The sequence below is a fragment of the Excalfactoria chinensis genome, chromosome 7, assembly GCF_039878825.1.
Source record: "Excalfactoria chinensis isolate bCotChi1 chromosome 7, bCotChi1.hap2, whole genome shotgun sequence".
Classification (NCBI taxonomy): Eukaryota; Metazoa; Chordata; class Aves; order Galliformes; family Phasianidae; genus Excalfactoria; species Excalfactoria chinensis.
In genome coordinates this window covers 20,166,402-20,191,038 of record NC_092831.1, presented here as the reverse complement: position 1 = coordinate 20,191,038, position 24,637 = coordinate 20,166,402, and the positions used below count along the sequence as shown (strand labels likewise).

General features: G+C 36.8%; 1 protein-coding gene across 2 annotated transcripts in view; it reads left to right on the top strand.

Moving 5' to 3' along the window:
* PDE11A (phosphodiesterase 11A) overlaps positions 1-24,637 on the top strand; it is a 119,003-nt gene that overhangs the window by 43,093 nt on the left and 51,273 nt on the right. For both annotated transcript variants that reach the window (XM_072341865.1, XM_072341866.1), the window contains exons 3-9: positions 9,340-9,429; positions 12,077-12,217; positions 14,590-14,654; positions 19,231-19,366; positions 20,514-20,589; positions 22,043-22,110; positions 22,474-22,566. In XM_072341865.1, the coding sequence (XP_072197966.1) occupies positions 9,340-9,429; positions 12,077-12,217; positions 14,590-14,654; positions 19,231-19,366; positions 20,514-20,589; positions 22,043-22,110; positions 22,474-22,566 (669 nt within the window). The remainder of the gene's footprint in view (positions 1-9,339; positions 9,430-12,076; positions 12,218-14,589; positions 14,655-19,230; positions 19,367-20,513; positions 20,590-22,042; positions 22,111-22,473; positions 22,567-24,637) is intronic.

Here is a 24,637-nt window from a genome sequence, read left to right as displayed (position 1 = left end):
CAAATTTCTCTCTCATTTTCACAAGAAAACTTCAAATGTTCTTCTGTGAAAACAGTAGCAACCCTTTCCATCCCCTTTGGAGTAATGCTTCAAACAATGGGTAGTCAGGGTAGCTAAACTTAATTCCTACCTGCTAAAATTTAACCCAGGAAATCTGGTTGGTTTTTGTATAAGGCTTTTGTATTCCCTCTGGGACCTCAGCCAGGAGGGAGGACTTCCACCGAGCCTGCATGCTTCTCTAAAGCAGGAACTCAGTGTGGCAAAGGATCAGGTCTCTGCAGTCAGCTCTTGCAGAAACATTATCTCTGTTAAAGTCTTGTATGAAAAAAAATTACTGTTTGTGTAACTTTTTCTCCAAAATCACAAGACTCCTTTTGAAGTATATGACAGAAGAATAGAAACAGAGTAATATTGCTGTGATGTCAGTGAGGGCTGCTATATATAGATGAGCTAAGTTCTTTTTTTGGTTAAACTGCACACGGTATTCATGCAACAATTGGATTACGTTTTGCTCACAACTCACAGGAATGCGAGACTGCACTCTGACTCAAAAGATAATTTAATTTGTAAGAAAGGTGAAAGGCATCTTTATTCAGTCTTGGTGAAAGCCAACAGACTGTAGAAATGGTTTCCTGTGTGTACACTACAGTACTTTGAGACTGCTTCAAGAACTGTACATGTATACCTAGTTCTCACTTTTTATGAGAGTTTGGAGTTGGTAAATAAACTGTAAGAACCTGAAAATTACATTCTCAATGACTGTATGGATTGTATGTGGAATTTACTTTTTTTTTTTTTTTTTTTTTCCCCAATACCATTTAATTATCATTATAGGATATTATGTACAGTTATCTGCCAGAGATCAGATGCATGAAGCAGTCTGGCAAGGCAAAACAGAAATCTGCAATTGTGTTAAATGAAAAATCAACTTCAAAGTGATTTCTATTAATCCTTCTATGTGGATTTAAAGTTCTGATCTGGAGCTCTTTTTTTTTTTTTTTTAACAGTGATACTGTCAGTCTTCACTGCTTCTTATTCTACAGTACCAACATCTTAGTCTTATGCAGTGGCACTTAAAAAGCTTTTATGACTGTGGCTTTGAGCAGGTGGGGTCCAGTGATTCAGGCATGGTGGAAACAGGAGCTTTTCCCTAATTTTTACAGGTTTTTTTTTTTTTTGTGACCTTCTTCATCCCCATAGATAAATCAGTTAATCTTTCTTTGGCTCAGTTTTCCTGTCTCCAGAAGAAAATTATGACATACTATTGCTGCTGTAAAACTTGACTGCTTGTCTTCCAAAGTGCTTTGACATGCTGAGATTTAAGACACTGCAAAACTGCCTGCTAGTGCTCTTACACAACGGCTGTGAGCTCCCACGCTTGGGGACCAGTATCTGGTGGCTAATCTTCAAACAGCACAGAGCAGCCAGGCCCTAACACCCCCTCTTGTCTCTTTGGAAAACATTAAGCAGGTAAAAGGTTCTTTGTGAACCCTGTTGACTTTTATTAGGGTGATGGAATAATTTGAGTGCATCAAAGATGACTGACTTTCAGTCTGTGAAGGACAGAAAGTTAATTGCTGAGTAGGTATTGTGATTTTGAGGACATCTGTGTCTGTCCCATGATGCTGTTCATTCATGTTATTTCATATGAACTAATAAAATCTGCCTAGCATTTCTCTTATCAAGCTTTGCCACAAAGGAAGATGCACTGACACCTTTCAAAACCAATGGATGGGAACACTGGAAACAATTTTGCTGTTGATTTAATGAAATTCTGTGTGGTTGTATATGCATGGTGCATACCCCTACCACCCGGATTTGGGGGCCCTCCAAAGCCCTTGCAATGTGTAGTCTCCATGGCTTTCATAATACAGAAGTATGGAGGTTCACTGGTTTGATGGTATTATGTTAGCTCTGCAGTTCTCGCTTGGGCTGCTCACAAGGTGTCTTTTATCTAGCTTTCACGTTTGCTGTGCCTTTGCCAAGCTCCAGGACTGAATGCTGTTTGTCAAGCATGAGGCTTACAGGTGCTTATACTGTGACTGTAGTGCTCCTTCTGGCAATGCTCTTTTATCTTTGACTGCCACCTTTACACTTCCTCATTTTCTGCACATCTAGTTTTAATAGAACCACTTTTCTCCCTTGTCTTACTCTGATCCTCCTCTTGTCCCTGATTTTCCTGATGGAAGTCCTGTCTTAATGTCACATACTGAATAACTGAAGGGTAGCTTTAAAGTGCTTGCTGGGACAGAGATAATTACTGGGCATCACTGATGTAGTAGGTGTCAAAGAGGGAAAAAATTCTGATGAAAATAGAATGATCTCTATGAGATCACAAGATTTGGTCATAGAATAGTAGCCATTTTACTGTTTGTTCTGTTTGAATTTTGGGTGGCATCCCTAGTCTAGCAGAAATACTTTCATGGATCAGTTTTATCTACAGCAATGGTGTTTCATGTGAGATATTCTGTGGAAATTTACAACACAAGTTATTGGGTTTTTTTCTACTTTATAACAACTACTAAATTCAGTGTAATGTTAAAGTGTTTAAGTGTTTAAATGTGTCTTATATATTTCTAAGAATGGTTTTAATAGACCCTGACAATGCTTTTGTGTGTATGACAGCAAATTCAGTATGGGTTGTTTAGATTTTTTTGAGCTTTGTCTCCTGCTGGCGATGGAAGGTATGAATAACATTTAGCTGCAAAATGGCTGGGACACAAAGCCTAAAAATATCTGCCAGAAAAATGAAATAGGATTAGTAGATATGACACTATATGTAATCTTACAGGGGTCTCACTGTAAATCAAAGTAGATGTGTTCATTTGTTTCCTCACCTCACATCTGAGGTGCCTTGCATAAGAGAGATGAATTCTGTACTGTGGAAACTGGAAGGCTGTGAGGAGGGCTGGAAAGGGTCAGAGCTGAGGCCGAACCCATCCACGCTGTGCTCGTGCCCTCCCCAGACCCTTGGCTCTGTGAGCAGTAGTCTCCCGGTGCTGCAGCTCATGAGGATGGTGACCTACATAGAAGTCAGGTTTTAAAACTGCAATAAGTCTGTTCCCGCAGGCAGCATGTGTTGTAATCTGTCTGGTGACGCAGTTATCTAGTTTGAATGTGTGCCAGTAATTATATGAGGCAGCCAAGCACAGAGATAGTGCTGAAGAAATGCTCCTGTGCTCCTTTTCAGGCTGTTCTCAGCCACCAATTCCATGTTTTTATGCTCAGCTTTACAATACAGAGGTGGTGCCATCTGTTTGTGAGCATTAGGGCATTCTTATGGCACTGCATAAATAGCCACACATGAACAAAAATTTTTAAAAAGGAGGGAAAAACACTGGGGTAATAGAAAATTGATTCAGGAGCCTCTGTAGGTTGATGGATGTGTACAGGAGCTTGTGAGCTGAGCTGAGTTTGTATGCCTATAATTCATGGGACGTCTCTACCGAGCTAAGGTTTGGTCCATGCTTGGAATGGGAAAAGAATTTTGAAAACCATTTCTGGAAGCTGAAAACCTAGGTGATGATCAGGTTTTTATCAGAAGTATGGGTAGCCGGGCACTGCAGAGTTGGCAGAAGGCAATGGAGTTTGACTGAGCACTTGGGCTTAACCATTTTGCAACTGATTTTAGTTTCACATTTTCAGAATTCAGTAAAATATCGCTGAACCTATTTTTAACGCTTCAGGAAATGTTTCAAGGGGCAGCTGGCTTCCCTGGCTTGTTTTTAAGTATATTCATAAAACATTTCCAACTTTAATGTAAAAATATTTACTTTACAGGGATATTTTTCTTTCTCTAGGAAGTCCCAATTTCCTTGCTTCCCCCTTAGCCTCACTAAATAAACTGTATAAAAAGAAGTGCCTTCTCTAATTTCTGAAGATGAAATTTGAAGCAGATAAGCCTTCACTGAGAGTTTAACCTGTAGTTTGTGTCAGATTGAGTACTCCAGCCTTACTGAGAGGCTTCTTATCTCCATCATATATCCAAATTGCTATCTTTTTTGATAGCAGACAGATGGATGCATGGAGCATGTTGATATTCCTGAGTTAGATTGTATCCATCAAGTAGTTATGGCACTGGGTGCTCTCTGAGAATGCTTAGTGCAGGCAAAACAGCCTGTGGGGGAGGCAAGGTAAATGTCATTGCATTTCGCTGAAGCTGATTTCAGGGCTGCTTTCCAGACAGCAGCATGAAGCTAGCACTTTTACCTCTGCAGTGTGCTGCCATTGCAGCACTGGCTGTTTTTCGTGATTAGCAAATAACTTTCTGCATTGCGGGTCTCCATGTGTGCAGCTTTCTTGTCTCTGTTGTTAAAAATAAAAAGATACAATGAGATCTGCAAATTACATTTCATACTGGTTTGTAGTTGATGTAGAGCTTGTACTCTTTGAGAAAATTGAATACCAAGGTTAGGAAACTACAGGCTTTTTGTACCTTTTCACGAACTGAACATTTCAAAACTTCATTACCCACAGGGCACCCAATTAGAAAATAGCCTTATTTCAAATTTTGAAAGTAGGAGCTAGCAGAGAGATTTTCTTGGGCATCAGAAAGAGGAAATGACCATTCAGTAAGGCATCATCTTCCCCAGGCTGTTTGATGAAGGATAATTTGGTGTGCTCTGAGCCCTGGCATTGTTAGAAGGAGCTTGGCCTGGTCCTGCCTGTTTCTAATGATAATAAGGTTTATATCATGTATGGAGTTACTATGACCCTCAAGACCAGATTACCACAGGAACTCCTTATTTTAGCAGTTAAGAGAAACATTGCTAAGTATCTTCTAAACTTAAATTCTGTCTCTACCTAGGCATCGGTGAAAAGCCAGATGAAAGGTGAATGAGTGCTACATCTCAAGGCATTAGGGTAGCTGTCCCAACTCTGACAATTGTGAAGCCAGATATAGAGCTCTATGAAATCATGATTATGAACAGAGGAACCATATGAAAGACTGTATTCTGAAATTCTGAGGGGGAAATTGTGCTCTTCATCTGCATTTCAGAACTCATGCTATAAAAAAACAATGAAGCAAGTGCACGTTTATTTGCAGCCTTCTTGTCATGGATGTTAATACAGTAGTATTTTGTAAAGCTTTGTGCTTCCAAATATCAAGCTATTGCTTCAATAGTTGTTACTTTGGGCACAACAGATGAAAAATGTGCGAGGATACTAAAACCATGGGAATATATGGAATATATTTTTCTGCAGGAAGAAAAAAGTAGTGGTGGTCAGGGCAGCCACTTGATCTCACCATTTTATTTTTCCAGAAAAGATGCATTGTCTTTGGACCTTGGCTAAAAATGTTATTGGTTGCACAATAAAATATTGCAGCTTCCAGTGCTTATGCTGTTTGTTCCCTTGCTATTTGTGTTTTTTGTACTCCTGGTATAAGATATCCCTTAACAAACTAATAAAATTTAGAAATGGAGGGGATGAGATATTGAATTAATGCTTATTGGTTTACACTATTTCTGTAGAGGGTTTCTTGCCCTGATAAAATATTGAACATTTTGTGAATGAATGCAACTTCTTAGCTTTTGTATGCCAGTTGAAGCACCTGTAGTTGCTGAGGGTTTTGTGCTTGCTGCACTATTAAGTATGAGAAAATGTGTCAGGTTACCTGGCCCTTCTATGCCCAAGTAATTCACAATATAATGTTGTTAATCTGCAGTTATCTGAATGCCTTCTATTTGGCACCAGAACAAATAGCTGTCTCTTCCAGCATCTCAGTGGTTCATTAAATTAGGTTGTTATTTGGATTGAACATTACTTTAATAAAATATACTATAATAAATTTACTGATTTGTTTGTTAATATGCTGCAAGGTACTGTGATGAGTCATTACTGCTAATCTTATTTGCTAGAATAAATGAACAAGATATATCTGGTGAAGCTGTATTCCTGATGTTTTCATGTTCTATTTGCTTTCTTAGCAATTTGCTTTGTTTAATAAATTTGCGGGCTCTTCTCCTCTCATTAGTCCAAATTAAATATGGAAGAAAATTTCCTTTCAGGTACACAACGTTTTCCTTTCAATTTTATTTTTATTTATTTTTTTTTTTTTAAATCTCCCTTAGGCAAAGGGAAATAATTTTATGTCTTTTGAAAGTGAATATGAACTGTTTTTTCCACAAATCCCATACACGTTTTGTGCATTAGTATAATTGAAACATGTGGCAGACTCCAGCTGTAGTGTGGCTGTCAGTGATACCTTTAAAAGTTCCAGCGTCATTTAGGCTTTACTGTATAATAAAACAATTTGGTAAAACCTGTGAAGAGTTAGTGTGGCCTGCCCAGTGTCACAGGAGGAACTGCAGGCAGGGAAAAAGAAAACAGTTCCTACTTGACAAGATCATCTCTCAGAGGCAAATTAAAATGACCATGTGTGTTATCTGTGTCCATTGTGGCATTGTGCTGTGTAACAGTGTATCTACGACCAGCTATCATCTGTCTTTTCTATATGATTTAGACTTCTACCTAATTTATTTGCTGTTATCAAAAATCAATGCTACATTACCAAAGCATGTGGACTGTGCTTTTATGTTATTATAAGTAAAATGCTTCTATTTAAGGAGCCATAGTAATAATCAGCAGGAAGGGAAATAAAATTACAGTGCATTGCTATTCTGTAATGCAACGTGTTGGAGCACCAAAAGGTCTCTAATAGCATACCCGTAACTTCAAGTCTGGAAGAAAGGGTGTTATGTGCCATTTCCTCTGCTCTTTCTATTTCCTCGGTTCTTTCTGTGGGTTCCCTTCTGAGGGAAAATGCTCAAAGGGAATTTAGCATAACAATAACTCATTACCTGTGCCTGTGGCTCAGGCAGAGGAGAGTTCAGTATTGTTACTTAATTTGTTTGGATTGCCAACAGCTGTAACATCAGTAGGTTGGAGATGCTTGTAAACACTTCCTTCCTCTTAAAACATTGCAAACTAAACGAGAAAGCCATCTTGAGTACTTGAAGTCAAAATGTGATAAATGACTTCTACTCTACTCTGTAATTTTGGATGGGAAAAAAAAAACGTAAAATTCAGTTACCATCAGAAATGTCAGTATTTGGAATACTGTTACAATTTGCCAGATTCCTTAGACAGCTGTTGCCCTTACAGTTCATAAAGTGGGAAAGAGGAACAACGGTATGGTAATTAGTACTAACTTTTGCTTATTTTTATTAAAAGAATATATTGAGTCTCACTATGATATGTATTAATTAAGGCAGGTTTTTCTCAGTTAAATTTTTTCTGCACTGTAGCTCTTCCTTGCTCATCTTTTATTTGGCTGCGGTGTTTAGTATTATTGCAAGGAGATATAGATAAGTTTTTGCTTCATTTTGTATGTAAAATCTAAGTTGAAATAGGCAATATTATCTCAGAGGAGTTCTTATAAGAAAATCACCTTCAGTGACGGTGTTTCATAATTTGTTTCATTTCTTGTACTCTTTCCTCCAGACCTGTTGTGATAGTTGACTTCTTAATTACCAGTTTAATTACTGCCTTTCCACAAAAGTAAAGGTTTGTCAAATCTGAATTGTATAATTCTTCTTTAGAGGGAACCATGGTGGAGGAAGACTAAAGTGTTTGCAAATTAGCAGTATAGGTGTCTGTAGTGTAAAGGCTACAGTATGAAGTCTGCACTTACTCTGACAGAGTGGCAGCTGTGAGGTGCAAAAGTCAGAGGATGTGAAAATCCTCTTAGAAAACTCACATTTATGTAAACACAAATTGAATAGACCCATAGCCTACAGAGCATTTAAGGAAGATGAAGTAGAACAGAAGTGGTGGCAGAGTGTTTTGGTTCTTCTGAGTGATTACAGTGCTTGGCTGTTATTTGTTGGTTTTGTTGTTGTTGTTTTTCTCTTTTTTTCTTTTTTCCCCTTAAGTAGTCTTAATAGTCTGCTTCCCTGAGCTAGCAATAACTTCCTAATTAAATGAAGCTTCAAAGACAAATGCCAGTTTTTCAATGCCAAAATTTCTCACGGGAGAGTACAGCTTGCAGTGGATCTCTTAGCTGACAAAGTCTGGTGAGAAGGTCAGCTGCTGTGACATTATTATCATTTTTTAATTGGAAAGGATCTTCCGCTTACAAATTTCATTTATTTATGTATCTGATAACCAAAAAGGAGGAGGTCATACATGTGACATGTGAAGATGATGATGGTGCCACAGAAATGATAAGTTTTAAAAATCAAACTGATATGCCTTCCCTTTTGATGAATACCATTTCAGCGCTTGCCTCATCAAGCATTTTGTCCACACACTTTAAGGTCTATTGAATCCTAATGTTTGCCCTTCCATACATTCTGCTAACCACTCAATGATCTATTCTTTCACATCACTTCAGGTACGCAGAGGAGCTTACTGTAAGCACAGAGTGCGCCAGCTCCCCTTGATTTGGCAAATGTGAAGGCTGTTCAGCAGCTATAAAATCTGCATCCTACACTGTGATCTGCTCTGCATTGTCTGCTATAGGCTTGTTATTTTTCTGCAGCTTAAGTATGTTAATGTTATTATCTTTAATGTATCGACATCCTTGTGAAAAGTGCCAATCCTACAGGTACTCAGACATTTGAGTAGAACAGTTTGTCACTCAGAGACAGTCTAAGGTATGGTCAGATTGCATCTCAAAATACTTCCCAGTCCCTCCTGTGCAGTCTTTCTTAATGTATGACCATGCCTGAAGGCCCAACTTGGTCCACTCAGAGGATTAAACAAATATGATTTTTCTTGCAGACCTAAACCTTGCAATTTCTTTATTTACTTATTTCATTCATTTCTACGTGATTTGCTTTTGATTTATCTTCTCTGGAATTTTCTTGAGCATATCTTGAATCTCCTTCCCCCTCTGAGAAGACTTTCAGCACTATGACTAAGAGTTTTGGGAAGGATGTGCTGTGTTATACTCTGCTGGTATTCTGCAAAATCTGTGTCCTCTAAAAATCAGCAGGAATGTGACTCAAGATTGCTGTTCACAGTTTTTACTTTAGGTATTAGAACAAGGGCAGTCCAGAAAAATAAGAAAAATACTTTTGTTAGAGAAGCTGCAGTGTCTATATATTAAAATATCACCTTCAGAAGAATGTTTCTACTCAAAAATCACAGTTTTCCAGTCAAGCTATAGAGGGACCTGTGAACTCAAATGAATTTTTCTTTCCTTCCAATTTGATCTTTGTTCCATCCATTTTCTGTGCCTTGTCTGTGATGGTTTTGCTTGTATTTAGTTTTCTAATAAAGAGTGAGTGGTCTTGATACTTTCCTGAGAGATGCCACTTCAGTTTGTCTGTCTCTTTGTTAATAACACAATTGTCTAACTGCAGTTATACTGGATGTTTCTTTTGGCACTAGGTGATGCAGATGTACCTCCCATTCTGTGGGATTGCCATATCCAATGCCCAGCTATTTGCAGCTTCAAGGAAGGAATATGACAGAAGCAGGGTGAGTAACAAAATGTAAGTTGCTCCAAAAGTAATGCCTCCTATTTATTTCTAGGGAAACTACCTTAGCTACAAGGAGCACAATAATACTATTAGATTGAGCAAATTATCAGATACAAAAGGCTATTTTTTTTAACATAGACACCACCATTAGCTATGCATTTTTGCCAGTGATAAAAAACAGCCTGCGTTCTATGCTCTTAAAAATCTATATAGCTGACCAGAACATGGCTTGTCTTTCATGCTGCTGTCACCATTGCTGAAACGTACCACCCACTGCCTCACTGTGCTCACATCCATTGTTTGGTCTCCATAAACAATTCAGCAAGTGTCAATAAGTGTCAGTGGGTGCCATTTTTATTTTTTTTTTTCCCCTGCAAGGAAGAGTTCAATGACACATCTTTGCTTCAAATGCACTTCCATTTCAGATGCCATTTTAACTGACTGCTCATCTACTGCCTTCTGTCACGGCAACAACATGTAACGGATTACTGGCAGGAAGGTTCAAACTCTACTGCCATACTAGCAATGTCCACCTCTGATGTCGTGGACCAACATAATAAAATAGGAGGCAGTGCTTTTTTGAGCGGCCCTCATATGCTGGACCAGTATCAAATCTTCATCTTTTGTTCCTTCAGGTTCCAGCTATTTGTACTTGTTTGCTAAGCAGACTGTTTTAACCACATTTTATTTCCAAAGATGCATTTCCAGCAGATACCAAACTTTAATAAGGCAGCAAGCAGGGAATGTGGGAGGAAAAGCTTTCAGTGGTATCTGTTGTTTCCTGATGTCAGTTTCTTGTTCTGGAGTACTGAGACAATTGTGCTGGTGACACAGTGCAATAGAAAGAATTACATTGGCAGTGATTCAAACTCTAGTAAAACTCCAGAAATATCAAAACTTTGGCATGCTGGATTTGTGATATTCAATTCATGTGTGGATAATTTAGATTCATCTTTATAAAAGTAAGCAAGCAAAGATTTGTATATGAAAAATTTCAACAGCATATATCTGCATAGTATGTTACTTGTGTTACTCATGGTTGCTGATGACATGTGTGAGTTGGGGTAGAAGGCTCAGAGGAAGTGAGAGTAACACTTGAGCTCACATGCCCTTTGCTTTTTGGAGCGGCTTTTATTTTTTAAAGAAATGAAATGACAATTTCCTGATTTCACACTGAATTTTCAGTTGAAATACTGTCTGTAGTGTCTAACAACTCTTACTTCACAAAGCTGAGGAAACTACAGTGGGGTTGGTCCTTGTATTGAGCACTAACATTTTCACTGCTCAGATTTCGGTGCTTTTCACGTATGGAGGCCAGTGATTTCCACTCATCTGAAAACTAAGAGTAGCTTATTCTAAGAATGTGTAGATGTAAGGATTGTTAAATATTTGAGCTCATCTTTCATACAAGTCTGACTAATGACAACTATATTTTTGGTGTGGAGACATGGAGGAGGTTTGGGAAAACATGCTTTTCTGCCGCTGTTTGTGGAGGTGGTGTTCTTCTTTGTTTGACATTGAAACAAAAAATTTTGAGCACTTAGAGACTTAAAATTTGCCACAGATTCCCAGCCTGCTGGGAACGATGACAGGCTTTTGAGGAAGCAGCATTTAATCTTCTGAGAGACCTTCTGCAGAGAAGTATTTTGGATGTTCTCATTTGTCATCAGAAAACGGTAAACTCTGGTTTGTGGACACATTAGGAAATAGGGTTAGAGATGCAGATATTTTTTCATAGTGCTTCAGCCATAGGATAAATAATAAACATTTGTGGCCATTTTACAGGTATATAGGTACAAGGTCTGTACTTGTGTTTCTGACCTGTTGATGGTCTTCAGCTTTGGCTAGTTCATGATTGAAAATAATTGGCAAGTAAAATGCGATAGATAAATGTACATTTTGGCCTCCCCATGCATGAGGACGTGAGCAGTGGCAACTTCAGTAATTGAGATCAACATTTTGATGACTGCTGCATTGGGACTGTTAAGACGACTAATGTTTTCATGCTTATCTATGTGGGCAGTTTTTTAGTTTCAGTGCCTTAAGCCAGAATAAAGGAAAAAGCTTTGGACCATTTTTGAACTTGTAAGAAAGAACATGACCTATTGTTTCTGTAGGTTATGAAATGAGAAAGGGAGCTCTTCATTTTAGATCACTGTTCTCAGATAAATTGTTGGTGGTAAACATGGGATCAGACCACTGTTGGAATATAGAAGTATTACTATCATCTTTTCTCTCAAATTTTGAACACGCAAAGTGGGAAATAAAATAAGCGTAAATGCACTAGCAAATTCAGTATATCAAATCAAGTAACTCAATCCATGCTGCATACTTAGGGGATTGTGTTCCAGCCATTGTTTCATGTTTGGGCTAAAATCAAAGTTAGTAACATTCCTTTTTTATTGCCAGGAGTTGAGTGGTGGTCAGTTTTGAGTATGGAGATCTGTACTTATTTCTTTTTCTAGATACCCCTCTGACCACACACCACTGACTCTGTTGCCATAGTCATTAAGAACTTTATATGAATGAAGATTTCAGTGTATCACTCATACTAAAATCAAGACTACGGAGATTGACTACTTGCAGTGTTCCATATATTTATGTATTCTGTAATCAGTATAAGAGTTCTCAATCCTTGCATGCAGGCTTTACTGGAAGTAGTGAATGACCTCTTCGAAGAACAGACTGACTTAGAGAAAATTGTCAAGAAAATTATGCATCGGGCCCAGACTCTACTCAAGTGTGAACGGTGTTCAGTTTTACTTCTGGAAGATATTGAATCCCCAGTAAGTATATCTGCACCTCTTGTTGAAGGGTTAATATATGAGGAGGTTAGCAGAGCTTTTTTTTTATTATTTTTATTTTTTATTTTTATTTTTTTTTATTCTGGATAATCTGTTTCATATTTTGTAAGCATTGGATAGCAATAATTCTTCCAGCATATAATTCTTCAATGCAAGTTACATATAGGTTTTATCTACCTTTATCCAGTACCAATTCTTTGAAGGTAAACTGAAGTGTATTTTTATGATTCCTTCTGTTCATTGAAGTCATTTAATGTGGGGCCTGTAAGTTACTGAAGGATCTATCAGTGTTGTGACCCAGAAGTTTAGCTGTCCTTCACAGTTGCATGTGTGATGGAATTAGTGCTTTCTGTAGAGCAGCTAGGGGACAGCAAGTACTTCTTGGATTTGCTTCATAAAAACTAGGAACCGGATTTATTATCAATTATTTATGTGCTTGGCTTCTTTCTTTCATGGCATAGCCACTAGAAGGAAAGAAAAATCCTGTCTGTAGCTTTGTTTACAGTTACTTGGAACTTATGATTTTGTTGATGTCACATACTGCACATGATGTGATGATGTAGAATATTGACAGCAACACCACAAAACCATGACAGTTGATGTTTTCAGGCTAATACCTTATCAAGCAGTTTTTGCCTGCAAGCAGTTTTAGAACTGCACTTGTTCTTGTGGTAGAAGCAAGCTTCTGTATTGAGCAGGTGAAGTGATAACATTACTTTCAACATCACTGAAGTATTCCTGTTTTTTCCAATTGCTCTGTCCATTTGATCAGGGAATAAGTATTTAATTGCAGAGCTCTTAAGTTTAGCAGATAGAGGTAAGCCATATGAAACTATCTGTCCAAAGTTAGGCTTTATTTTGGCATGAACCTTTGCCAGGACACTTTTAAATACTGTCATTTATAGGGTATGAGAGACTCTTTTAGGAATATAAACATTGTTATGATTGTTGTAATCAGGAGTAAAATAAGTGGTTACCTTTGTATTGGTGTCTCCATTCGGTGTTTTGAGCACAATCTGTCTTTCTTTCTATCAGTTAAAGCAGCAATTGAAGCATTCTTTTCTATCCAAGTTTCTTCAAATTCACTGACTCTGAAATTGATTAATTGTGGATCAGTGAGAGTCTAAATGATTATCAGAGAATCACTAGACTGTTTATGGCAGAAAAACTACTTATTTGTGGAGGAAATCTATGATTCTCATTTCATTTAAACTAATAGAAATTAAGTACTTTTCATGGAGTATGCCCTAAATTACGCTAACATTCATGAATGCCCAACATAGCTTTGTATTTAATGTATGTTGTGCTATATAATTTTAATGTTTCTAGTTCTTCTCACAGTATCTCCCCCACATTTCTTTTTTTAATTACATGATATAGTTCTACTACGTTCCTATGTTCACAAATATTATATCATTTCTATTTTTTGTGGAGTGGTAATATATTGTTTTTGTAGCAGACGGTGGATGGCATTTCATTTTTTTCTGCTCTTAGTATTTTTTCTACCACTGAATGTGGAGGATTTTTTTTCCCCAAACTAAACAGTTTTCTCATTCATCTATACTGAATCCTGAAATGCAGACAGATGAGTATTCAGATAAGCCCAAAAAGAACAAATCCTTGTGTTTTTCTAAATTATCATTAAACTTAGGTTAATTTGGAATAGAAGAATAGCATCTTAGTGCTCATTTATATATTTTTAACAAGTGACAAAGCAATTATTTTCCCAATTTCCCCTATTTCAAAGGGTTATCCTTTGTATCATAAAGGATCTCCATGGACTAACTTAATGCTAAGCCATGTCTTAAATATCAACCACGTACCACATGAAAACCATTTACAATACAGAACTCAAATGAAAGATGGATGTTCTTTAGCATCTAAAACCATTGTCTGTGTTCTGTTTTGCATCAGCTACTCTTGAAATGCTTTGTTTGTGTACTGATGACACATAAGTTCAAGGAAGAAAGGTTACAATTACCGCAAAAGCATATTTCTGTTTACTTCCTCATTAAAAAAAACAAAAACAAAAACAAAAAAAAAACCTACAGATGTTGGTAAAGCTGTGTAGTTTATGTTCCAAAGACCTTTGAAAGGAAGCATACTGTTGCAGAAAGATTTCTATTCATCATATTTTATTAAGCTCTCATTTAATTTTGTATTGTTTGTTTTATGAATGGAGTGTGGTATGCTTTTACATTGATTTCTCTACTGAGGAAATACAGAACCTACAAGTCTTTCTTGTAGGTTCATTGGGGAAAAACATGGTTTAAATGCAGCAACTTTAGATTAGTGTTTACTTATGTACTTGTAATTTTAACAACAATTTTAAATTTCTTTTACTTATGTGACAGGTAGTGAAATTTACAAAGTCCTTTGAGCTGCTATCTCCGAAATGCAGTGCTGACACTGAAAACAGGTTGGTGCTCATGCCTCCTATGGTAATGAATTGCTTTATTTTTCAGTTTTAAATTTGCTTTATCGTGGTTTTATTTTGTTATGGAACTTTAGACAGATTTGCTTCAAGAGTGTCAGTCTACTGGTTTTACTTAACAAGATTCCTCTTCAAATGGACAAGTGCTTGAACAAATATCTGTTAATGTTGCTATACGTGCTGATATAACATTATATTAATGTCTCAAAACCAGGAAACTACTGATGGTTTTTGTTGTTGAACTTGTGGAAAATACACAAATGTTGTTTTGAATGGTAAGCGCTGAAGTAAATATTACAGAACTGCTTTAAATTGTTTGTTGATCTTTTACAAAATGCCTCCTCACAGTTGCACTGAAAGGTTTCCAGTAAGATTTGATTTCTGTTCTTGTCAAGTTGTAAACCTTACAGAAAGTGCATATGCTAAAAATTGCCTTCCTGTGAGTAACTCTGGTGTGGGAGTCCAGTCAAAACAAATATATGTGTTTTGCTTAATAGGATCTGTATTTAAACATTGGTAAAGGGCTAATTGTAAGTAGCAAGAGAGCTTTTTGTGGGATTACTGTATTAATGCCTACAAGATAATGTAACCGGCAACACAGAAGTTCAGAAAAAAAGTCCTAAATATCAAATAAGAGGGTGAAGTCTCGGGGATATTGTTAAAAGGTTTATCCAATCTTTTAAGACCCTAAATCAATGATTAACGTATAACGTATTGAATGCAAAATAAAATGATTCCCATGTGGAATTGTTACCATAATGGTGTAAGACTTCCTGTCCGTCCATCTTGCAATATGTAGCAGGCTGGAAGATTACTTTGTCCTTGGCCACATGCATTGTTTTTCAAACAGCTTTTGAAATATATTTATGGATAATTTGCTGCCTTTGGTGCTTTTCTTATCTACCTTCAGTGTGGTAAGAAATTGCCACTTCATTAAGGTGAATGTGCTTATTGCACTCCAAATTATGACAGCTCCTATTTCTTAAGGTTTTTTGTAGATTGATGTCATGGAATTACAAAATTTACTAGCTGACAGCAGAGTGCAGGTCCACACAGAGAGACAGACAGAAACTAGATCTCTTTTGTGCCCTACCCACAAAATAGGAAATTAAAGCAAGTTAAAAAAAAATAATAATAAAAATAAAAAATTAAAAATAAATTACGATTTAAATATGAATAAATAATCCATTTTTCCATCTGGGAATCATAACTTAGTCTGCTTGAGAAAGAGCATCATGGTACCAATTGCTCTCTCCTAGATCAATTAAATGGGTGTAAATCCATTTCTTTTGTTAGGGGTTAGAGGTGTGAATCAAGAGATGTGGTTGTTATTCCCATTTCTGTCATACTTGATCAGTAGCCAGATTAGTCAGCACAATGTAGACTGCTGTCAAAATAACCAAGCTGGCTTGTTTCTTGTTACCATAGTTATATTAGCATGTTAACAAAAAGCAATTTGTAGTAGCCCGCACTGCTTCTAGTCAAGATTTAAGTTTTAACTTCAGTCAGAGAGAATAAACATGTGCAAACCATTAGTAAAATTTGTAAAGGAATAATTCTGTGCATTTTAATGTAAAGACTGCTTTTCATTCATTTTTCCATCCAGTGGGGGTAGAAATTGGTTTCACAAAGATTGAGTTCAGACTGACAGATATGACGTCATATTTGGATCTAGCACAGGCACAGCTTGAGTTGTTGGCACTATAGTGGTAAAATAAATGTTATTTACGATACAGAAAAATGCCAGGAGCCCTTGGCATTTGAGCATTTCTTCTAGTGAGTTTTGCCCTTTTTATTCCACATTCTATGGACCTAACTAATGTAGTGTCGTGTAGGAAAAAAAGATGTCAAGATGAGTTTCTTCATCATCCAGTGGACATAAATATTACTATTTTGAAATTCTAGTAGAAATCCAAATAGATTATAACTAGAACCGTTCTCAGCCTGCAAGTTTTGTTTGAAAGTAAGAGAAAGTCCAAGGAAACATCTCTTTTTAGGTTCTAACCTTTCCTCCCTTGGTTTTAGAATAAATTAGCTTTTCTTCTGCCTTTTTCATCTCTGCATGGTAAAAGTTCACCAGTTTGGTCCTTGAACATCACAATTAATACTCATATCTCTTTTGTCTTTGATGCTGGTTATAAAGAAATACCTTGTAAGACCACACAATTTATCTGTTCAGTTTGACAGATTCCAGCACAAGTCAGGATCAAGTTCAGTTCTGATTCACTGAGACACTGTCCTTTATGACAATCATTTTATTCTTGAAGTAGTTTTTCAAGTTTTTCTCTCTTTGAAAGAAAGCTACCTGAATCTTTGAAGCCTTGAGTTCAGTTTGGATGTATCTTGGATACAGGTGAACTGGGGGGCAGTGCTGTGAGCCAAGTCTTTCCTGCATAGAAGGCATCCTAGTGGATGATGTAGCTGAGATTCCTATTCAGTAATTTAAATAACAGAGTCAGTGAGAAGGTGAGCAACCTTTGCTAGTGTGAGCTGCTTGCTAAGAAAATATCTGTGCTCCTTCCCAGTTGGGCAGGCACAGAGAAAGAGCAGAAATCCACGCTACTGCTGTTTCACTGCTGCCATCCCTAGGAATGATGCTCACTTATGCACTACCTCATTCCTTGCAGTGTTTTTATGCTTCTTAAAGCATATTTCTGTTCCTCTAGACCTAGGAGTTGGAAGGATTTACATGAATTTAGAGAGGACTAAAGGTAGCTGTGCTTCTGGCTGCCCCTGTCAGACAGTATCACCTCTGGGAAGATCACAAGAATGCAGCTGTGTGAGGGAAGCCTGCAGCACCACTTGGTGATCTGAGAGCAGAGTATTCTTTCCTGTCTGACAAGCGATGCCTCTACCTGTGTGTAGGCAAAACAGGAGGCAGCGGCATGCAGCTGTCCAGCAGTCCAGCTTGTGGCTTTCCACGGTATGAAGGATATTGTTGCTTGCGATTTTTAGAGGCAATTCTGATTGTTCCAAGCTGCTGAGATTAGAGAGGGAGACAGCTGGCTGTGATTTGCATCAGAATTAAATATTGATATTTCCTCTGCTGAAAGTCAAGTGTCTCTCTTCAGAGTGTGGTTGTAAAGCACTTGCAAGGATTGGGAATGATGCAGTAGAACATACTTTTAAAACTTCTTCCAGACTAGAAATTATTTACTTCTTAGCAGGCTGAACAGTTATATTCTGATCCCAATTTTAAGTGTCTTACATTATAATGAAAACATCCAAATTTTTAAGATATGTAGTAGGATCTATGCATTTGAAATTAGATTCTTATCCTGAAAGAACTTTTTTCTCCACTTCTTAAGTATATTGATGTCCTGAAATAAATCTTACATCATACAAATAAATTTTCTTACTTTGCTCAAAAATATTTTCTTTCAGTAAAGGCTCCTGTCAAAGTGCGTATACAGCATTTACTGCAGTCATTCAAAATTCTTAGCTCAAATTGAAGCTGATACACTTAGATTTCTTTGTGTAAGTCATTATTATTATCATTATTTATAGCCTTTTAGGAATATTGGGTTTTCTTTCAAAGGAATGACTTAGTTGAATTAGCTTCCAGAAAATTAATGTGGCCAATAAAAATCAATCCTTTCATTTTGATTGAGTCTTCTGAGCATTTTACTGTGCTTATGTCTTCATCTTATTCATTACTTTGAAGTTTCAAGCCATGGTGGTCTTCTCCACAGCTTTCAGTCACTTTCTTCTAGGTAATATTTCAGGCGTTGATCAGTTTTAATCTCAAAGCTAAGATAGTATGCGTACAGATGTTCATACAAATAGCTGCTGCTTGCCAATCATAAAAACCTGTCTGCAATAAGTGAGTGAGAATTTTTCCTGCTGAGTGAGGATCTTCAAGGTCTGTGTAAACACTGAGTTTTCAGCACAAGCTGAGGTGGAGTGCAGTGTGCTGAGCACACAGTTCTTGTATCTTACCCCTCTGTAGCCCTTTAGTAGTTGTGGCTAATGGTCAGCCAAGGAGGAAACATTCATGTATTATATATCTTCCAGGATCCACCAGCTGTAATGCACTTACATTATTGATTTCAAGACTCATTTCACAGTCCCTTCTACTGCCACTGTGATCTAACACTGCAGATGACAATTAAAAACAAAAACCATTTCACATGACAAAGAATCACTGGAAGTATGGATTAAAATACCCAAGTCATAAGCCTAATTTGAAAAATTAAAATCTGAAATTCCGAGCTTTCAGGTAGCTTTACAGAAAATTTATAGTACTGGTTTCAGGCTTATCTCCCACAGTGATGTGAACGTGATCCTGTTATTGATCCATTTGTCAGTAGATTTCACTGCTAAATGTATAAGTAACATGGGAGATCAATGCTATTTTCAGACAGAGAAGTTGTGTAAAGCGGATAACTTTTTTAATATACTATTTCAATAAATACCAAATTATTGTTCCATAGGTAATGCTTTGTAACCATTAGTAACTATGAATAGTTCTGCAGTTCCTATGAGAATGCCTGTAAAAAGTGCTGGACTTTCAAGCAACATTGACTGTGTTCTTTCCTTCTCTCGCTATATCTTCTTATAGTTTCAAAGAAGGTGTGGAGAAATCACCATCTTACTCTGACTGGCTAATAAACAACAGCATTGCTGAACTTGTAGCTTCCACGGGTCTCCCGGTGAATATCAGTGATGCCTATCAGGATCCTCGCTTTGATGCTGAAGTAAGATTTTCAGAAATGTGAACATAACATTGTATTTTTGGCATTGCAATATAATGCAGTTTTATAGTTATGTCCAAGGTACTGTAAAATTGAGTGTATCAGTTTTGAATTATTTTCTTTCCAGTATGTCCTTGTTCAGGCCTGCTGGTATTGATGTGACTTTATACAGTAAACACGTCACTGAATTAGCATATGACTGTAGGCACTTATTGGCCTCTTGGTGATTCTTTTTTAGTAAATATTTAAGCAATACCTTCCACTATCAAGTACTTCAAGTTTTTCACAAATTGATATTTGTTGCTGAAACTTCTGCTGTTGATGTTAGCAGTGTCGTTCCTAGCTGTCAGAGTTAACTGGGATTGTGCACTTGGAGGGTAACAGAACCAGTATCTAAAGAGACAAATGTTTGTGATCTAATTTAGCCAACTACCCTCTTAATGTGATAGTTTGCACAAAACAAATGTACGCATTGGACTAGCTATTTCTCTGAGATGAATATTGCTCCTAATAAAGGTTTTGCATGTATCTAAGATATTAGTTCCAGTCACAGCTAGAAAGATAAAAATGTGTTTGCATATATATATATATATGCATAGCACCTGACCAAATGTTAAAAGCATATGGAAAGATAAAGTCTTCACTGCATTCTGTCCAATGAAACAGTATTGCTATAGGAGACTTGACCAGCAGTTTGGCTGCACATGAATCAGTTGACAAGCTTACCAAACCATAACAGTACAGTAAGTGTGCTTGGAAGTATTTCGTGGAAGAGTAAAAACCTGTGTTAATGCTAATTTATTCAGAATTTCTAGAATTACAGTTAATGCCTGGGGTCTATTCCTTGCCAAAGAGATATGCTGAAATAAAGCATGCCAATCCTTGCTATGTTTGCAGATGTGCTTTCAGTATGTTATATCCTGAATAATTCATTCGTCTTGTATTTGGTTTACAGTTAGTCCATTTGAAGTGCTGCCTAATTTATATATAGAAAAAATATCATTTGATACAAAGGGCAGAAATTATTTTCTGTTTGTCGGTTCATGTGAAAGTTTTATTCTTAAATTCAATTGTTGCAATCAATTATTTCTACGGATAGTCACATGTAAAAAAGAGGAACATAATGGAAGCTCTCATTTCTACATTTTAGGCTGACCAGATCTCTGGCTTTCACATAAGGTCTGTTCTCTGTGTTCCTATATGGAATAGCAACCACCAAATAATCGGTAAGAACTTCCTCACAGCTGCACCGTTTTTGTGCTAATGTAAATTGAATTCTGTCGTTTTAATTCTGTGTTCCTTTTCTTCTTTTTCCCAGCTGAATATTGTTAAGAAGTTACGGTACCTAGGATGCATGCTAAGTATCCAAGAAGGGATGTTTTGACTTGGATACTGTATGGACTTTTTCAGCTTTCCCATTGTATCATTGTTAAGTTTTATGTGGTATTGAAATTTGAAAACAATCATGATGAAAACTGAAATGCTAATGCTATTAGTGAAAAAAGGTTCTTGTGCTTTGATAGTTGTTTTGTGGATCCGCCTTTTTTGTATATAACTCATGCAACTGTTTCTGCAGTCCTGACAGACAGTTTCTCCCTCTTTAATGATGAAACGCGCAGGTAGGCATGACTTACCAGAGAGTCTGAGGCAGCTGTCAGGGTTGCCCTGTGGCAGGTACCTAATCCACCTGTGTGCTGGATTAGGATCAGACACGGTTTTATTGCCTGTTTGATAGGATGCTTCCCAGCAATGATACACCTGCTGTTGGTCCTGCATTCTTACTGGCTTTCAGCTGAAAAAAAGAATAATATTTATAAATTAGCACTGGTTTTCACCCTCGGCTTTCCACGGAAGATTTCAAGTCAAAGCTGTATGAGTTTAAACTTGTAATACTTTCATGTTGTGGCAGTTGGTGAGAGCTGGATCCAGGATTGCATTGAAGGTACTCAGTGCCATGCAGAATCCAGGATCTTTGAGCTTAATCAGTAGAGATTTTGTGGGAAGTGAGCCTTTTAAATATGCAGCTCATTATTTGTTGTGAAGTGAGTATTACCAGCGAGAAGTAGAAGGGAAACTCAGCCCTCAGAAGCTGATAGTTCAAAGTGTTCGTTTATGGGTAAGTTTAGCTAAATGAAGTAGAAATAGCTTGTTGTAGTAGAACTCTGTTCAGCGAGAGCCAAGAGCTTTGAATGCTTCCAGGTGGTTTAAGGAAACTATTTTTTTCATTGTTTAATAAATCTGTGGACCAGTCCATGAGAAGAAGGAGAAAAGAAGGGTCTTACACACCCAGGTGTTGTTAACTTAGCTGACTTTTAGGAATGAAGGTCAGTTTTGGTAAATGATGCGACTTCAGATTGTTAGGACAACTAACCTTACTCCATTTGTTAAATCCTTTCCAAAAGAGATATTTAACCTTTTCTGAAAAGCACTGGCAGTCACTTTGTTTGGCTCCTCAATGTTATACTTACAGAACAAAGATGAATAGCTGAAAGAAATAAGCAATCCCGGTATCAAAACAGACCTCCACATATTGATGTCTGCTTATTTTTCCTTGATAAATATTTGCAAATTTGCTTTCCAGTTTGACAAATGTTATTTTAAATGTTACCACTAAATAAAGCATTCTGCATTATTAATTTAGTGAATAAAAATTATAATTAATATTAACTCTTTCTAAAGGGGTAGCTCAAGTGTTGAACAGACTTGATGGGAAGCCCTTTGATGATGCTGATCAGCGACTGTTTGAGGTAAGAGACTTTGGTCTCATAGCAGAAATGCACTTTTTCAGCAGGATTTGATATTTCTGGGTGATGCTCCTTCAGCCTACTTAAGGGAGGTGGGAAGAATATGTTATTTGTATTTGTGGTTAGTTCTCAGAAGCACTCGATAAAGCTGCATCCTGTTTGAAATAGTTCTTGCATCTGATCATTCTCGTCTAATTGAGGCCAGTGACTTATTCATTCTCAAGGTAACTTGTATAAACATTCCTAACACTTCTGGCAATTCCTTTTCAGTTGTTAAGCCAGCATTCATCTTCATGTTTGTATTATAACAGAATGATAATTGATTTTCTTTTCTCTCTTCTTCTTCCCACCTTTCTCTCATTTTAGGCCTTTGTTATTTTCTGTGGTCTGGGCATCAACAACACAATTATGTATGATCAAGTGAAGAAATCCTGGGCAAAACAGTCTGTGGCTCTTGATGTATGTATACTTCTCAATGAAACTTCTTGGTGATTCGTAAGTGTTACATGTACAGAAAGCTACTGCTTCTGAATTTATTGTACTTAGCATCATTTTCCTTATCTACTGCACCTTAGAGCATTTTTTTTACCAAAATAATGAAGGGAAACTTCAGAATACACTGAACTGTGGAGCTCATGCACAGCTTCACATACTTTTGGAAACAGCTATCCCTTCTGCTGCTTTCTTGCAGATGTAGGTGCAGGAATGAGTCTTTTTTCCTTCTCCATCCGTGACAGGACACTTCTTAAAATGTGGTTTTACATACCCTGTTGTTTTTCTTTTCTAGTGTTGTGAATGGAAAGTAGTGTGAACAGGAAAATAGTGATCGGGTAGAAGCTCTGCTGTGGTGGATCAGAGCAAATACACAATGGTCTTCCTGCATGCTGCCTGTCTACATAACATTCAGAGCAGTTCAATAGATAAACCTGATTACTGTTTTCCTCCACTAACTTTGAAAGAATTTCCTTTCCTGTGTTCTTCCCCCATTCATGAAGAGCAAAACATACCTGCTCCAGTAAAACAGACTCTAGGATGCAGAACATTTTGAAAAACAGTAGCTTCTATATGAGCTGATTCAACAATGAGGTTCTATTCTCTATTATATTCTGGAAATTTTAAACATAAGATAGTGGGAAAAATATCATGAGGACAAAGCTTTGAACTTTGAGGATAGCTTTAGAGATTTACATGATCTCTAACGGAATCAATAACTGAGGTTTGAATGAAATTTAATATCGTTTTGGAAGCATTATCCTAGACTCATAATTTTTATAAAATTACTGCAATGAAAGAGTAGCTTTGTATGATTTTAGTATTATAATAAATTTCACATCTTGTAAAACGAAAATGATCTGGACATCCCTGATGTGGGCACACTTGTAACTGTGGAATCTCCTTCAAATTCGCACTGTAGTCACTATTGCGATAAGAACCAAAACACCAGCATCAGTCTGATTGACATAAGAATTTTTCTGTGTTAAAACAAAAATCAAATCAAACTGGATTGCTAAGATAGCATTTTTTTTTTCCTCCTTTCCTTTAGAGTTCAAGGTATTTGTCTGCATATCAGGAATCAATCCCATAACACATGTAAACATGCTAAGTCTTTTAGCAAATGTTCTAAGCATTAGTAGCATTTTGATTATTATTTGTGTTCATTTTGGAGTGGAAGTGAAAACCTTTGCTCTGCTGGCCTGCTCCAAAGATTCCTTCTTTACATATCACAGTCATTAATTACTACAAACTCTCACTGACTGCAGTAATTTGTGCAATATAACAGCTTATTACTGAATACTCTTCCTGGCAAGAAAAAAAGCAGTCACAGGCATTACACTTAAATACATAAATATAAAAGTTAACATAGAAATTTATTTACTACTGAAATTTGGGAAATTTAAATTTCCTGCTTCATAATACAGCTTCTTTCTTAGATATAAAATGACTCATAGCCATATAACTTGAATTTACATCATAGATTTGATAAATGGCCAATATGCTTCACAAAAGAGTAATTCAGTCTATAAATGAACAACTCATAAGACAGCAGAAAAATACTGCAGAAAAGAAAGGTATGTATTGAAGTGTTGTGAGTTCATTTCTCAGTAACAGAATACTTTATTAAGACATATGCATTTAGCTACAGCGACAATGAGTGACATTTCATCATGACATTGTTATTATATGAAAACAATTTGAGTTATACTATTTAAAGATTCTTACCGAATCACAGAGATATAATTCTTGTAAGACTGACTAATAAATAGAAAACCAAGAAGTAAATAAATGCTGAGGAAAGACTGAATTTCAGGATTCAAAAATTGTGTGTGATTGAAAAAATCAGAATAATGAATATTAGAAAGGACAGTAAAAATCTACAGGGATATGAATGCAGATAAAGGAGAAGACTGACAAGATTTTTGTTATTAAGTATGATCTGTCATAAGCTGAAGACTTTTTCCCCCCCCAATTTTACAGATTTCCAAGGGAATCTACATTAGGGCAGGAAATCGATACTTTTTGAGGAAGGATA